Below are 16,807 nucleotides of genomic sequence, written 5' to 3'. Positions count from 1 at the left end.
AGACAGGAAACATAAATAAGCATTCAATCATAAACACAAGTGTGATGTCGGAACATTGAATTGCTTGCAACGTGTAAGCGATTTCCTCTTTAAATATGATAGAAGAACATTGACAATATGGGCTACTCAAGTTAAACACCAACATTTAAAGATGTATAGCAAGATGGAAAAACAAAATGCACAACTTTATAACTCCATGCAGTTGAAATGGTTGCCACACAGTCATCATATCTCCATTCTCTAAAAACTCCTTTGCATTGCATACAATCCAGACTTAAAATCCATAGAGAATCCATACAACAGTTCCCTTTTAACTTTTGTGTACATAATCCTAACCTTGTTTACAAAATGATCAGTTAGTACTTTTTCTTACATTTAAGTGTGCAAAAACCACTGACATGTAGTCTATATCTCCAACTTGATTGAGCAGTTCTCACCAACACTGAAATTCTGCTAAAGGCGACCCAATCCCATGGAGAGTCTGGTTCGAACTCACTTGGGGGTCCTCGAATGACAACATCTCCTGGTTCGTACTACAAGCATCACGATCAGTATTATTCCCGTTCCCCAAATCCACAGACACTGCGATCTGTTCTTTCGAGCCCTGGACGGTGGTCATCTTTGACGTCCTGGGATGAGGGTCCCGTCGGGGAGCCCTTCGGCTGTAGCCCAACCGTTTCAAGGCCCGTTGCGTAGTTTTCAACGAGATGGGCGTCTCGGCGCTGCAGTTGTACAGTGTCTGGATCTCGGTGACGGTGGCTCGGCTGTTTGCCTCCACCACTCGCTCCATCCTTCTCTCGCCGATCTCGTCGACTAGACGTTTTCTTCCGCCTGTCCCCCGCGCGCTGCACGTCTTCTTCTTCCCGCACCACTCCCGGTAAATCCGGGATACAGCCGTCTTGGAGAAGCCCAGTCGGTTCACCGTTTCCGAGATGCTGCAACCAGCACTACGAGCACCGACAATAAGACCCCGCTCGAACTCTGTCAAGTCCCGAGACTTGCCCATGTTTATGGGGGTAGAAGCTCTGATTTGTCCCTATCTTGAAGGGGTCCGGGTAGAAGCTTGATGGGAGAATACTGACGTGAATAGTGTATCTTAAAACAATGGCTGGCTTCTTCTTTTCCGTTTGTCTGCTGCGTTGGGCGCATCGTCGTCCCCTACCGTTCGATTTTTTCTGCGTTCATTTCCTGATTTTTGTCAGGGAAACTTCTCTTTTAAGAGCAAGTTGCGCAAAAAAGTACTGCGACAATGCATAGTGTGCATTCAAATACTTTTTTATTTTATTTTGTCATCCATGGAGGATTAAAACTTCAATTAACTTATATTGAATATGAGTAGTACACTTCATATTTTTCTTAAGTATAGGCCATAATAAGTGTTAAAAATATTCATGTACAGACATCCCCAAACTCAATTACTGTCAAAAGCAAGTTTGCAAATATCATCAGGATAGAACATGTCCATGAGTAAGCACTGCACGTATGTAAGGTCTCCAATAGAGGGCAGTACTCCATTTCCTAGTACTACATGCATAAGTTTCTGCATGGCATTAAAAAAATTAGCCAATAAACAAGGCATTAAAAGAGCTTCTTAACTGACTCAATCATCAGAAAGCACACGCAGGAAAATAAAATGAGAGGGGTGGGGGTTCCAACAACACAAATTGGACACATTCTTCATCATTGATTGACAGCTGGAGCCCCCAGTTCCCTTATAAACACGAATAAAAATGAAATTTTTACATAAATGATTAACACGTGATATTTCCGAACTTTCATGCATTAACTCTCGACTGTAAAAACAAAAAGCGCCTTCCTTTGGGGTGGAGAACACCAGCTCCTAAATAATGTCCAAAAAAGAGAAAAAAAATGTTCTTGCAGACTCCATCAGGATTACAGAGGGTGACCTACATCAACACATGTGCTCAGCTGCCTTTCCAGCATCTGTTTCTCCACCAAATCTTCCACTCGGCCGAACTCCACCTCGTCCACGTCATCCATGATGTTACCCCAATCGGCGCCTCCTCCATCTTCCCGTTCCGCGTGTTCGCCTTGTCCGTTCGGGTGCAGTGGCGTGGAGTCGGCGTGAGTGGTGGTCACGCAGTTGCAGCTGTCACAGATGCCGTAGCGCCGGAAACCCGGAGACACGCTGGTTCCAGAAAAGATTCTCCTGCAGCTCTTGCACGCCACGGGCAAGTCGTGCCTATGGACCTGTCGGAGGGTTTGCAGAGAGCGAGAGAACTTGAGAAATGTCGCAATGGCAGGCGATTCAAAAACTAGGAATTACTCACAGACTACTAGCTAATACTATTATTCATCTTAGTTTGAAAAATCCTAGCCAGATCTTACGCTAAGAGCGTGAGTGCGAAGATGCTCCTGTCTGGTGAACCTCTTGCCGCACATGGGGCAAGGAAATGGTCTTTCCCCCGTATGACAACGAAGATGCCGTTTCATGATTCCCTTTTGCTTGGCCGTGTACGGACAGAAGGGGCACTTGTGTAGTTTCACCGGAACTAGTAAACTGTCACCTGAAAAAGACAAAAGAAAAAATCCAGTTTTGCATAGATCTGCCCCTAAATGGCAGGACAAGCGATCACATTATTTATTTTTTTTGCCGTACCCGTGTCTTCTCCAATCCAGTCAGATTGGATTTCCATAACAGACGATCCTACAAAGCCTAGACTGTCCTCCATTCGGCTTAGTCCCAAAATGCTCCCCGGGGGTCTTTGGGTAATGCGTTGGCTCCCTCGATCCAGCCCCGGGTTGGCGCCTTCACCCCTGGCAAGCATCTCCATCAACTGCCTGGCACTAAAGGTAGAGCTGTGGGCCACAGGGGAGCGCTCAGCGGATACATTTGGGGTGAATAATCTACTATGAGGAGGAGCAGAAGGTCCAGGATAGGACGCCAAGTATTTATTGTCAGGAGATTCCAAAAGCTCCTCATCTGGGTCATATTCTATCTTAGGGTTGACCAATTCGGGAGTCAAAGCCGAGCACAAAGTCGAGGATAAGTTAGCATGATTTGTGTGCGTTTTTGCTCTTTCACCGCCAGAATTGTAATTAGTGTCCGCAATTCTGCTAGGACCCGGAGGGGGGTTGCCAGGTATGGATAAAGGGCTTTGACTTGTCTTTACAGATGCACCATCTGCTTCTGTAACCTGCGAAGGAGGCTCCGCAATTCCGGACTTGGACGCGGCATGGGTGCCGCTGTCGGCGGGTCGATATCGCCCTTCCTGTCCCGAATTCTCTTCCTCCGTCTCGCCTTCTTTGCCCTTGTTGCATATATCCAAAGAGGAGCTAATGTACTTTTTGCAAAGGTTCACCAGGTCGGTCATCTGTAAATAGCTGGCCGCTGACATGACCTCAATAACACTGATGCTGCTCAAGGCCAATCGGCCCGAGTAGAGGAAGTCCAGGATGATGGAGAAGGCATCTGCTGTGACTATGTCTAACGATGCTGTGCTTTGGCGCTGACCGTTATCCTAGAATGAGATAAAAACACAATTTAAGTCACATTTAAAGCCAGAAATTGCCAATTGAAAGCATCGTACCTGTAAATAGTGAACCAGAAGAGCCCTGAAATAGCCACTTCCTGCAAAAAGGACATTGCGATGGGCTTTGAAGACACGGCCTTCGACAAGGATGCTACAATCACAGAAGAAGCCACGTTTGCGTTGCTCATTGAGCTCAAAAAGCAGTTTTGGTAGATAGCAAGGCACGTCCATGGTTTTACTTCAGTGGGATCTGCAGGAATGAGGAAAGGACAAAGAATTAATAGGAATTGCATGAGCAATAGTGGAACTAGTATAATTATTTTTTTTGTTGAGCAAGTCAATTCCATTCAATATACAGTGTTGAACCATCTTAAAATTTTAAAACGACATGCAGGATGTTTGTCGTCACATATGTGTCTCTGATGATCGATCTAAATTTGAGGAGTTTGATGGCACGGTTTTGTTTTGTGTCATTTGATTTGTGCAGGGAAGCTCTCCCTGCTAAAGCTAACTAGCCAGAGTTACAAGACCATAATCGGATGGTCGTAAGATCGCCTAAAATTGCGAGAATCGGACAAAAGAAAACATTGATTTCTTTAACTTACCCAATAATGCACTCTGGAAAAAGGCTCACTGATGCGACACTGTACATTAGACTACTAAAAGGATGAATTCTTGTGGGGTGCTTTGTTTTTTCCTGATCGAGGTAGACAGCGTTTCCGGGATGAAATGTTGGACATTTAGATCAGCCAATCAGGGACGAGGAGTAAGGCTGTTATCGGACCTTCAAAATAAAAGGGGAAAATAAACGCACAAAAAAACAATAATCACAATAATAAAATAAATAATGGGGATAAAAATCTAATTAGAATGCATTTCTTTAATTTATGTATGTAATGACATTTATTTTGTCCCTCATGTTAAAGTACAAAACAATTTTCTAAAACGGATTGCAACAGTTTGATTAAAAGCTAAAGAAAAAAATGTAAATATAACTTTTCCTCTCCCAATTAAAAGCAAAGCGGATGAATAAATTACCCATTTATTCACCACATCCCCCAGTTCCTAACTTCATATTTTCCTATTCCTTGACATGGGAAAACCACTCTGATGCTCTATACTATATAGTATCTCATCTTTTCTTGACAGCCCATAAAATACGATTATAAATATTACCACAAAATTGAAAACCAATACAAATCTTTCTCTAATTAAGGGTTTCCCCAACATTTTTTTCCATGAGACACCCAAAACTAAAGTTTGGATTCAAGTTTTTCCATAATATCAAGTTGTCCTTTCAAAAATAGGGGGCGGGGCACTTTTAGATGCTTTGCTAATTGATCATGTTTTTGTTGATTGTACCAATAGAGCAAGTGACCCCTTGCGGAGAAGAAAAAAAGACAGTAGTGGCCATTCCCAACATGACGCCTGCGGCTTGCGATGTCTAAAAATCAAACCGTCGTCTCCATGTAGCCACACTCCAGCGCCGAGGGCCTGCAGCGGCACCCCTGTCGCTCGTTGTGGTCGAACAAGCACTCAGGCCTGCATTTTCCCAGGCTGGGACAACGCACCACGGTGGCAGCGCGAGCCACATTTGGGAGCCTGATTAAAGACCGGGGACAATGGACGAGACCGCCATTGCATTTTCCATTCCGAGCGCCGTCTCCCGGGGGGCGCCGTGAAACATTTCAATGATCCCAGAATCCCTGGAATTCGGAGGCAGGCTCCGGGGAAAGGACCCCTCAACCGTATGGGGGGGATCAAAAAGCCCAAAGCGAATCGGTGCCGAAGCACCCAAAAAAAGCGTCTTTTGCGGTGTGGAAGCCTTTCTTGGCTTTATTTGTGATTATTGTCCAATGAGCAACATGTGGTGTGTATTGTCCTTTTATCTCTCATGTGCAATCACTGCAAGTCTAATACAGCAGGCGCCCCTCTTTATTTGGGAGACGGCACTCTCCCCTCCTTTTTCTCTCTGTAATTATCATTTGACGTGGGGAGAGCGGCAGCCCGGCACGTCTCACGCTCTTTTCTTCTCTGGCTGAAGAGGAGGAAAAGAATTCACAACTGAAATAAATCTGCCAGCCTTTTTATTATTGTATATTTAGCACCACCGAGTCTTCCCACACCACAAACTTCCGGTAGCCAAGGGCCCCAAAACAAAATGGCTTTGCCACAGTCACATTGCGACGATCAAAGCTCGCTTTGTGCTATATGCAGTTAGTCGAGGGCCGTCAGACATTGCCCTCAAACATAGCTCATGTCTGACTGTGTGTGTGTGTGTGTGTTTGTGTGTGTGTGTGTGTTTGTGGTTGTCGTGAGGAAGACTGTGCACCGCTGGTATCGAGGCACACACGTTGCCTTTCAACGGGATTCTTCTGTTTGGCGTCAGAGTCTATTTATGCCAGCTAAGTCGAGGAAATTGGACTTAAAATTTTGCACAACATCGATAGGGGACTTTCAATTTAAAAAAAAGGGGGCATTATTGTGAGATAATTGGATTTGACTCAGTTGAGTTAGGATTTTTTTTAACCATCATGTTAAAAAACAGACATAGTATCCATTTCCGTTATGTAGTATTACTCCTATAATGAAAAGTACATGAGGTCAAACCTCACATTAAATTCAAATGGACTCTTTTAGGACTTGGTGCACAATTAGCAAACACTTAGTAGGGATTCAACTTTGATTTATTGTGTATATTTCAAAATCTAAATGATTTTTAGGGACCAGTATGTTTAAAAACACACCTGAACTTCCCCCCACCATTATTTCTGGGAAGAGTATCCCAGTATAAGTGCAGTTCCGCCATAGCGGGTTATTGGGACGACAGGTTTTTTTTTTTTTTTTTTTTAGCTTTGGCTGGCTGCTCCTCTGAGATGCCACCGGGGGTGACGTGTGAACGGATGCCTTCCTGATAATCCGAGGTGTTCTATTATAAGAGGGATTTGAGAAACTAAGAGGCTGTCAGAGAGTTGCACCCAAGGGTGTAAGGGCCAATGTAAAACAAAGATGCATAACACTGCTCGTGGCATCTAACAAGGATGAGGGCAAATATGCATTATGAATACTATTCTGGGAATCACTCTATACTTCAGTCCTATTATTACATAATTGGCATCCAATTCTGTTGTTTTGATCAAAACATTTTACCTAAAACCCCTAAAGTGCAAAATGAAAAATTGTTAATAAGAACATTGTACTTTATTTTCACGACTATAAGGCGCACCGCATTATAAGGTGCACCCTCAATGAATGGCATTTTTTCCATATATAAGGCGCACTGTATTATAAGGCACACTGTCTATTTTGGAGAAATTTAAGACTTTTAAATGCGCCTTATAGTCGTGAAAATACGGTAACCAAAACAACAAGATTTTAGCCTGGACTTCAACTTGCAACTATTGCACCCTATATTCTTTTTTCCGGCATTGAAAATATCCTCTTAGCCAAATATTTAAGCCAAAACTGTGCCGTAGGTTCGATTCCCCCTTTGGCTAAAACGAAATAGCGCCACGTGAAAACAAAAAAAAAAGTAGTTTTTTCGGCTGTTTCGGCTAAAAAGAACGAAGGCGTTCAATTAAGCGCATTTGTTTTCATTTATCACTTTTTTCTTTGTTCTGCGTGGTCCGTGAAAGATTGAATCTTGTACGTGATGTGCAAGTCACAATGAAGTGATTACGGGCCGCAGTGCCTTTGGGACATGGCACTAAGCGGAATTCTTCACGCACTTAAAAATAGTAACTGTCTGCTTTTCCCCATCTCATTCATTGGAAAACATCTTGGCATCTTCTTCATTTAGGGGAATAGAATCATAAACAGATTCTTTTATATGTTATCCAGCGTGTCCCTGTGATTTTACGACAGTCATCGGCTTCATGTGGGAGCGGCGTGGGAAAGACACAACTTGGGTTTTCTTTTTTTTCTTTTTTTTTATGAGCCAGTCAGCAGAGTGGATGAATTACATTGGAATCTGGAAAGTTGAATGCTAGAAAATTGTGAGAATTTGGAGTTCAAATGAAATTTGGTGGGAAAGATTGAAGTCGTTGCCTGTTTGATCTGGTTACATTTTTTTTACAGATACAGACTTATTGTTGCTGATGGAATTTCAGCTCTTTGTTGAAGAGCACAGTGTGAGTGAATGGAGATTTGAGATTTGTTGTGAAAGAATTTACTCTTAACACTTTACTATTTTTGTAGAACTATTTTTGCAGTACTATATTTGCAGTACTATATTTGCAGTACTATATTTGCAGAACTATTTTAGCAGTACTATTTTAGCAGTACTATTTTAGCAGTACTATGTTTGCAGTACTATGTTTGCTGCACTATGTTACCAGTACTATGTTTGCTGCACTATGTTTGCAGTACTATGTTTGCAGTACTATGTTTGCAGTACTATGTTTGCTGCACTATGTTTGCAGTACTATGTTTGCAGTACTATTTTTGCAGTACTATATTTGCAGTGCTACTTTTGCAGTGCTACTTTTGCAGTGCTACTTTTGCAGTGCTACTTTTGCAGTGCTACTTTTGCAGTGCTACTTTTGCAGTGCTACTTTTGCAGTGCTACTTTTGCAGTGCTACTTTTGCAGTGCTACTTTTGCAGTACTACTTTTGCAGTACTACTTTTGAAGTACTACTTTTGCAGTACTACTTTTGCAGTACTACTTTTGCAGTACTACTATTGCAGTACTACTTTTGCAGTACTACTTTTGCAGTACTACTTTTGCACTATTAGACTGGCTATATATAGTACTATATATTGTAATACTATTTTTATAGTACTATTTTTGTAGTACTATTTTTGTAGTACTATTTTTGTAGTACTATTTTTGTAGTACTATTTTTGTAGTACTATTTTTGTAGTACTATTTTTATAGTACTATTTTTGTAGTACTATTTTTGTAGTACTTTTTTTAAACATGTATTGAATTGCATACCTCAACATGGCCCAGGAATTCAAGTAAAGATGGAGATAGTTGAAGCTTTGACTAAATAATCAATTTCTAATGGAAAAAGTAGCTTGGAAGGGAAAGCAAGATGGAGTTGGGATTGTGTTGGACTTTGAGGGGATTGTTGAGATAAAGATCAGAGTGATGTCGCAGGCCACAAAAGTGCCATCGAGTGTATGACAAACTGTCTCCGCGAATGTTTTTCCTCGGTGAAAACAAAGAAAGACAACATGAACGAGACGAGGAATTGAAGAAGGGGGGAGAGAAAGAGTGGGAAACAAATGTGGGTGGATGGCTGAAAGCAAGGGGGAGAAAGATAGCTATTGGGCTGGAGGGGTATGGGGGGGGGGGGGGGTGTAACGCAGATCAGTCAAGGGGGGTGGTGAGGGGAAACATTCTCCTTTGCCCACATTAAAGCCATAAAAAAAAGAAAACAAACAGAAAAACATGTCTGACATAAAGAGACTGGTTTCCGCGGCGACAGCACAATGGCTGCCTGTGGCTCCCCGGGCCCTCGCCATTGCGTCTGGGGCCCGGCACCAGCGAAAGTCACCGCAGTCCCATCAGTAAGTGTGTGTGTCTGCCTGCCTGCCTGCCTGCGAAACATTGTCAACGTCACCGTGCTCAATGCTGTGGGAACGGCCATGAAAGAGACCCCACTCACAAGCCACAAAAGCGCCTTTTTACGCCTCCTCGCCGCCTTTTAGCCTTTCTATTTATCTTTGCGAGGGCTAGCCGGATGCGGAGGGAGGACTTTGTGTCTCACGTCCGTGTCCAACTCGTGACTGCGGCCCTAAAATCTCGCCGTTGGCGTTGGCGTGGGCATCGTGCCATCTCAATAGGCTCGTATCAATCCCTGAAATTTCTGTATGGATACAGCGAGTCGTTTGACGCCATTATGGCCATTCATGACATAAATATATATTTTTTAAATTTTAAAATCATTCGAGATTCACTGCAGGCACTTTAAAAAGTGTCCTAACTCTTTAAACTAATTAAAATGACCCGGTTGCCAAATATGATACCAACTTGATGCACATATCATCCCTTTATATTACTTTTAATTAAATTAAATGCCATATCCATCCAATCAGAGGTTTGCAGACATATGCAACCACATTATTATAGTCTGTTTATATTTCTGATATTATTTAATTCAATTTATACATGCATAGAAAATCCTTATCGTTATCATCATTAAGAAAACATGCCATTGTTGTCATTTGCTTTTTAAGCTGAGCTAAATGATTAGTGCTTAAAAATTGGTTAACACGCGTGTTGAGCTAATTTAGTAAACAAAGCCGTGATTGTATGCAAGAACATTTTCATTTCTCTTTTAAACATCCACTAATAAATCTAAGATAAAATATTCTTTGAAGGTTAACATTTTTGACTGTCTATGATTAACAAACATCTGTTTCTCATCATAACATAACGATAAAGTCAAAAAAGGGTATTTCATGATTATATTTTTAGATCATTTCAACACAATTTCGTCTTATCGAATCAAATCAAAGCTAAACAAATCAAGAAAATTCAGTTATAGACATCAAAAGGTAATAAACTAAGTAGAAAGTGCTCCCAAATCTTAAAAGGGATTTTTTTTTTGCCTCTGCGAAATAAAGCTCAACTGTCGTGGTTGCACTTGAATGCAACAATTTCCACACACACATTTGAAGTGATAATTGGTCCTCAACCATAAAAATTCCACGCACATCCATGTCGGATAAATGCCTTTGCGTGAGTGAAAATTGCTAAAGTTAATTCCAATGAGGGGGGGTCCCCTTATTGTGGTTTGGGAAAGATGTGGAAAATCCAGGACTTCCAAAACGAGTGGATCACGACTAGCAGGAATTTTGCAGAATTCCATCTTACGAGCTCCCAGTGGGTCTTTCGACGCAATTCTGGTCCCCACATGATAAAAGTATTGTCATCTTTAAGTCATTTATTTTCCTCATTCATCTTAATTACTTTTGTTTTCAAGTACATTTGTCATGCGACGCGTGTCACTTTGGAAGAAGCCACGATGGCCGTGTGTAAAAGCAAAGTGCAAAACTCTAAAAAACACACAAAGATGGAACAAAATAAGCACTAAGGGTTTTGAGAAATTACAGTTGGATATTTTAAGCTGGGATTGTCTTCTAGTTCAAATTTGACCTATTGCACTACTATGGGCATGACCCCAGCACCCCTGACCTTTGCCCTTGTACGTCTATGTACTTTAATTAAGTAGAAAAATAACCTTATTTTTTTTAATGTAATAATTTGGCACATTTTTTTACAGTGACTTTTGAGAATACTGAGTTTTTTTTGTCCTATATTTTTTTATTTTCTTGTACTTTGTCATAGGCAAATTTAAAAAAATAAGAGAGCAACAATAAGTCATAATTCAGTCCATTAAAGATTCCCCCTTCTCATTAATATCAAATTAAAAAGTCATTATACAACAACTGCGTATAAAGTTGGTGGTCCTACTCCACATAGTGCGTTTTTTTCCAGTAAAAAAAACATACAAGTAATTTAAAAAGTCATGTCTGGGCAAGATAATTCTAAAATATTACACAATCTAACATATTGCACATTTCTTTATTGCATACCCCAAAGTGACTCAACATAATTTAACCTCTGCACAACAAACTAGAATCTTGCATCCTTAACTCTGCCACAAATGCATTACGAGGTCAAATTGACTTGAATCAAAGCATCTCGCACTCAAACCAAGCCAAAAAAAAGTGTCTTATTAAATAAAAGACAGAACTCTTTAACACTCATAGCAGCAAAACATGGCTAAATCCAACATTTTGCACACAATCATAATGGTGTGTTTAAAAAAGGAACACACCCTTCCAGTCTGCCAAGCAGGAAGAAACACACTCAGCTGGGCATTGTGTCCAAGTGGGCATGCCACTTAGCCTGCCTCTATTCACACGCGCACACACGGCGCCGAGCATTCGGGTTTCCATGGCAATCTGCACCAGCAATCTTCCCACGGTGGCTACGGACTGAGTGTCGCGCAGTGTGTCTGAATGGAGCGTACCCGTAGCCTGTTGCCCGTTGCCCAATACCCTCCTCCGAGTGAGAAGAGTGCTAACCTGTCCGCTGAAAAAGCCAGTTGTTTAGACACTCACTGGGCTGATAGTGCTCTTGACCCTCAATACTTGTGTGGCCTAAGCTTCTTATCAGCCATGTCACTTTACTTGGACACTTACTCGGCACCTGGGTTGCTATCTTTGGCGGTAACATGAAACCCAGGGGAAGTATTTGGTGTACACAAGGCAAATTTTAAGAATATTTTAGTCTTTTAGAGCTGTAAATCTTCAGTGGTGTCTGTCTTATTATTTTTATTTTAGATTTTGGACGAGATGAGATATAATGCTTTAGTATTGCTTTTGCTTTGTGCATTATCATGGCATTTTCATCCTTACGAGGGTTGCGGGGGGTGCTGGGGCCTATTTGGTTGCAAGACAATCGCAGAGTATTGCAAAAAAAAAATAGTTGCTTATAGATTGGGACAATTTTGAGGGCTTAAGTAGCATATTTTGCATGTTTTTGGGATGTGGGTGAAAAGCAGAGTACCCAGAGAAAACCCACATGGGCTTGAGGAGAACCTGTCCCCCCAGTGTAGCCATTTTTCTACCACAATACTAACATTTACTTGATTTCTCTAAATTCAAAAATCTTTATTAAAAGAGTCTGATCACATTTTTCAACCACTATAAATGACAAATAAACAACATAACGGGGCCAAGGCAGATTAATCGATTGAATTTATTGTCTGAAATCGAATAAAAACATGTTTAAATGCCTTAAAATTCCACTTGTTAGTGATTGTTTAGACAAAAAAAAGAAAAAAATCCACAGCAATTCTGAGTACCTTCCAATTTTTCTCCAAATTAGAAAAAAGCATGCCTGTGTAGACTTGATTTTGTCGTGGTCCCACATTCCCACACTCCTCACCTCTCCTCGGCAAATTAGCGCACTCATTGTTCTACGCGACGACACAATTGAAGGCGCATGAGAGAGGAACGACTGGAGGAATGAGAGCAGGATGAAACGGGAAGCTAATTGACACAGAGTGACTGAGCAGAGGACATGGGCGGTGGCCTTCAGGGGTTGGGGAGGGCCACACGCCGGTGGGAAGGCCAAATTCAAAAGGGAGGAGGGACGCCAAAAAGGAGGCGAGCAGGGGGGTGTGGAGGGATGGAGCCAAAAGTGGCAAGCCCGCTTCAACTGCCAAACATTGTCACCGGGTGGCTGTGACAGGGAGAGGAGGAGGACATGCCAGGAGGAGACCAATAGAAGCTTGGGAATTCTCAAGGCTTTGTCAATGGGCCCTCGGGGGTCCAGCCAGTGCCACCGCTAAACCGGGGTGAGACGGACCGGCGGAAGAAAGGCTTAGTCCAGCACCAGGCTTCGTTTAGGCCACGGGAGGAGAACCAGGCAGGCGGTAAGGTTAGAGTTCTCCCAGGGAAGAAGAGAGTGAGCCGCGCCCCGAAGAGATGAAGAGACCCCACGATTACAGCTCGGAGTCGGACACGGATGAGCTGATCGATGTGGGGCAGGAGGACGGATACGGGTGAGCATCACCTGATGTGCGGATATGCATGTGCTCCAAGGAAATTTGAGATAAGGGAGTGATTTAATAGTTTTCATAGGGTTGCTTACTGTGATGAATTGAAGAGTTAAATTCAGGATATTGTTCATTTTAATTACTACATTTATCTGTATTGGGCTAGAAATAATATTTTGAACTTTTTCACACTAGATTGTAGATTTGGGAATGTTTTTAGGGTGGGGGGAAAAAGCTAAACTTGAATAATAAATTGCATGGTATTCCTTAATATGCAATTGTGTACTTTAAAAAATACCACAAACAATGTATTATATTACTCGTACATGTTTTCAATGCTGTAAAAAGGTATAAATACAAAAGTCTAAAAGCATTTCCAATTACATTTTACATTCACATAATTTATTTTATCTAAGTAAAGTTGACTCATTTTGTCGCAATACTTTTTACATTATAAAAAAATGGGTTGTAAAAACATTAAAAAAATATGCAGTTTGATCTATGACAACCACCACAAGAATTTCCGCTATTAAACTTAGTAGATTTATTAGCACTCTTATAAATAATGCACCTGACCCAATATATATGACTCATTTCTGAAATATGGAACTTAAAAATTGTGTAATATACAATCCAAATAATCTACGAAGCTTAAAAACATTCCCTCAACGACCAAAAAAGCAGCTTGAATGGCTGAAACGGGGACCGCAAAAGGACACAAAAAATGTTGCGTCCTGACAGACAAAACGCTTCCAGCTTATTTGTCAGCGACGTTCACATTTGCAAGAATTCCGCCGACACCACAGGGCCCGACATGAAAGACACTCGGGGTCAATTGAATTTCTAGCTGACGTGCCCTTTCAAGTACAGGCCATCAAACGGCGTTCTAAACAAAAACACACCACTACATTGGCAGCATTCAAATCTAATAAAAACACAATAGGGACAAAAGTCAGCACTCCCTCTTGTGTGCACAAACAAACATTAACGGGGGGTGTAACTTTTTCATGTTGGGGGGGCTCCTGGCTACAAAATCATCTTCTCAAACGTCAAAATGCAAAGTAGAAAAACATGTGGCGGCAATAGAAAATTCTCTCCGAAGTCCGACGTTGCGTTCAGCTTCTGCGTTATATTAAATGGTAACGATAACAATATGGCCACTCACCATAAAGTACGTATTTCTTTCTTGGTTTTTCCCGATGTAGCCCAGTTACGGGGTCCATGTCCCCTGGCAGTGCGTCACAGATTCTGGCAAGGAAGAAGAGAAGAGGGGTGAGTTTATTGATGTTTTAATGTGCTTGAACGTGGTGTGATCTTTTTTTTAAATAATATTTGGTTAAGCTATTTCATCATGTGCTGGAAATGTCAACTTTGATGTCGTTGGTACAGTTGTTGGGTTTCTTTAAAAGGGCCACAAGATGGGGACAGAATTGTGACTTTTAAAGGGAAATTGGACAGTTTGAATAGTGTACTTGTTGGGAAAAAATGGATGATTATTAATATGAATATTATTTTTTTTATGCCGTAGGTCATTGAGAAGAGGCGGAGGGACCGGATTAATCACAGTTTGTCAGAATTAAGGAGGCTGGTGCCAAGTGCTTTTGAAAAACAGGTAACAACAAGGAGTACATTTTGTAGAAAACTTTTTTTTAAATGTACATGTACGCTGTTCTTTTTAAAAATTACATTGCATATAATATTCCATTTAGTGATTCAATTGTTATGGTGAGAATCCTCGTCTATGAGATTCAAACCCAACCGGAATGACACATTTGCTGCTGTTGCTCATCAAAATTAGTCAAAATATATTGTCTAAATATTGAAGGATATTTTGCAGAAGACATCTTGTTGGAGGTCTAATTGACAAATGCATTTAAATGTGTGAAATCTGTTCTATTCAGGGCTCCTCCAAATTGGAAAAAGCAGAAATTCTGCAAATGACCGTGGACCACCTCAAACTTTTGCACGCTATGGGTGGGAAAGGTAAGCTTTAATCCTAATACTCACCTCACTGTGTTCAAAAGCAAACTTAAAAGTCCAATGGAATTAACATGACATAGCACGGACACTAACAAGAACTCACGTGAGAATGAGCAACACACCATCTTAAATCTATTGGACATTGGGTAACGAGACAATATATAGCAAGTGGGTGACCTGTGAGGAAGGTGATTGGTCGACACACAAGTAAGATGCCAACCCAGGGGAATATTTATGTCAACATAACCCCAAATATCAAGTACACAATTGGGGAAGCCATTTTCCCACCTATAGTGAACATTGACCACTTGGCCTGTTTAGTCCAAACCAAATACGACAATTATCCAAATAAACTGCTTCTCTTTTGACCACTTTTCCCCATTCCATCCTAGGTTATTTTGACGCAAGAGCTCTAGCTGTGGACTACAGAACTCTAGGCTTCAGGGAGTGCGTCGGAGAGGTGGTCCGGTACCTCAGTTCCCTGGAAGGAGAGTCTCCAGACCCGATCGGAGCCCGCCTGGTCACCCATCTCTCCCACTGCGCCAGCGACCTGGACCCCATGGCTCTGCAGTCCCCCCCAACTTCCACTTTACCGTTCCCCCCTTGGCCCTGGATGTCTTTCCCCCAGATGGCAGGCTCCCTGCCTGCCTCCGCTACGCTACCCTTCCCCGGTGGACGGAGAGATCTGGCCTTGATGGGGAACTATCCCCCAGCCGCCGCCTTGCGCCTTGCACCACTGGGCGGCTGCCAACGAGGGGCGCCTCCTCTCCTCGCCCCCGTCACCATGGCGACCATCCACAGGCTGCCTTCCCCCGCGGCGTCACCATCCTCTGGTCCAGCTAGGCCGACACCGGCGTCCCCTCGCAGCGGCTCTCGGAACTCACCTATCGCCGCTCCACCGTCTTCTTCCCCAACGGCAGCCCCGCCTCTCGTCTCTTTCCGACCATTTGCACCTCTGGGGTCTTCCACGATCCAGCGGAGGGGCTTGGGGGCATCAGGAAAGTCGGGCCAAGGATGGGCGACTGAAATTGGAGCTTTTTGAGAACTTTTTTTCTTTTATTTTAATTTTTTATATAACCCAAACAAACTATACAAGGGATATACAAAGCTCCAGTGTACTGAATGAAGCAGCTGATTCATGAACACTCAAGGACTGCCTCGTGTTGTTGTTGTTTTCTTTTAGAAACTTTACAAGCCATATCTGAATGAAAGGTTTCCGATCATCACAAAAAAGCACAAGGAAACAAAAGATGCTAATTAAAAGCAAATGGAAGATTATCATGTTATTTTTTCCCCAACAGAGCCATATATATGTATTCAATAGAAAGCAATATTTTGTTTTTTCTTTTAAATGTGATTGTTGTATTCCTTTCCACATTAATTATACATAAGAATGAATGTTTTTGTTTGGGGGGGGAAAGGACCTCCATAAAAGAACAAGTGCCTTGACATTTGTTTGTGTATGTCATTGCCTTCATTCAGGAAAAAAATGGAATCTCTTCCAACATATTTTCAATTAGAAATACAATATTTCCCATTATAATTCCTAATCTTACACATGTCAGCTTTTAGTTCTTAAATATGTTGTTCTATGTAAATACTTTACTCACTGACCTCTATCACTTATCGGCCAATTCCAGAGAGAAGGATCCGATGGAAGCAGTACAGGGGTGCCGCAGCAGGGTGAAGACATCCACCACGTCATTGTCTTTGCCTTTGACACCTCTCTGTAATTAGGTTTTCCCCATATTAGCATCTATCATTTTCTATTTTACTAGTCCTGTGGTCTACCAGAAGAAAATCGGTCCCCATTT

At 42.0% G+C, this 16,807-nt stretch overlaps 2 protein-coding genes across 2 annotated transcripts; one reads left to right on the top strand and one right to left on the bottom strand.

Annotated features, from left to right (window-relative positions):
* Nucleotides 1–1,257: 1,257 nt before the first annotated feature.
* Nucleotides 1,258–14,283, bottom strand: zbtb8b (zinc finger and BTB domain containing 8B). The gene is made up of 6 exons (XM_077743713.1): nucleotides 14,179–14,283; nucleotides 4,100–4,278; nucleotides 3,552–3,744; nucleotides 2,621–3,482; nucleotides 2,350–2,528; nucleotides 1,258–2,211 (listed from the first exon to the last, which is right to left on the bottom strand). Exons 3-6 carry the CDS (start codon nucleotides 3,723–3,725, stop codon nucleotides 1,894–1,896), a joined length of 1,533 nt encoding a protein of 510 aa, XP_077599839.1. The 5' UTR covers nucleotides 3,726–3,744; nucleotides 4,100–4,278; nucleotides 14,179–14,283; the 3' UTR covers nucleotides 1,258–1,893.
* On the top strand, nucleotides 12,669–16,442 carry heyl (hes related family bHLH transcription factor with YRPW motif like). The gene is made up of 5 exons (XM_077743717.1): nucleotides 12,669–13,019; nucleotides 14,219–14,285; nucleotides 14,542–14,625; nucleotides 14,915–14,996; nucleotides 15,386–16,442. The coding sequence occupies exons 1-5, from the start codon at nucleotides 12,943–12,945 to the stop codon at nucleotides 16,033–16,035; spliced, it is 960 nt and encodes a 319-aa protein (XP_077599843.1). The 5' UTR covers nucleotides 12,669–12,942; the 3' UTR covers nucleotides 16,036–16,442.
* The last annotated feature ends 365 nt before the right edge of the window (nucleotides 16,443–16,807 follow it).

This window comes from Stigmatopora nigra, chromosome 21, assembly GCF_051989575.1.
Source record: "Stigmatopora nigra isolate UIUO_SnigA chromosome 21, RoL_Snig_1.1, whole genome shotgun sequence".
NCBI classification, from domain to species: Eukaryota; Metazoa; Chordata; class Actinopteri; order Syngnathiformes; family Syngnathidae; genus Stigmatopora; species Stigmatopora nigra.
The sequence above is the reverse complement of the archived record's forward strand: the minus strand, read 5'-3'. Positions and strand labels throughout refer to the sequence as shown.

Coding starts and splice junctions, on each gene's coding strand:
- zbtb8b (XM_077743713.1), bottom strand. CDS start 3,725: ATGGACGTGCCTTGCTATCTACCAAAACTGCTTTTTGAGCTCAATGAG. Junction 3,483..3,551: donor TTCTGGTTCACTATTTACAG/GTACGATGCTTT, acceptor ATCTCATTCTAG/GATAACGGTCAGCGCCAAAG. Junction 2,212..2,349: donor TTCGCACTCACGCTCTTAGC/GTAAGATCTGGC, acceptor ACCCTCCGACAG/GTCCATAGGCACGACTTGCC.
- heyl (XM_077743717.1), top strand. CDS start 12,943: ATGAAGAGACCCCACGATTACAGCTCGGAGTCGGACACGGATGAGCTG. Junction 14,286..14,541: donor CAAGGAAGAAGAGAAGAGGG/GTGAGTTTATTG, acceptor TTTATGCCGTAG/GTCATTGAGAAGAGGCGGAG. Junction 14,626..14,914: donor CAAGTGCTTTTGAAAAACAG/GTAACAACAAGG, acceptor TGTTCTATTCAG/GGCTCCTCCAAATTGGAAAA.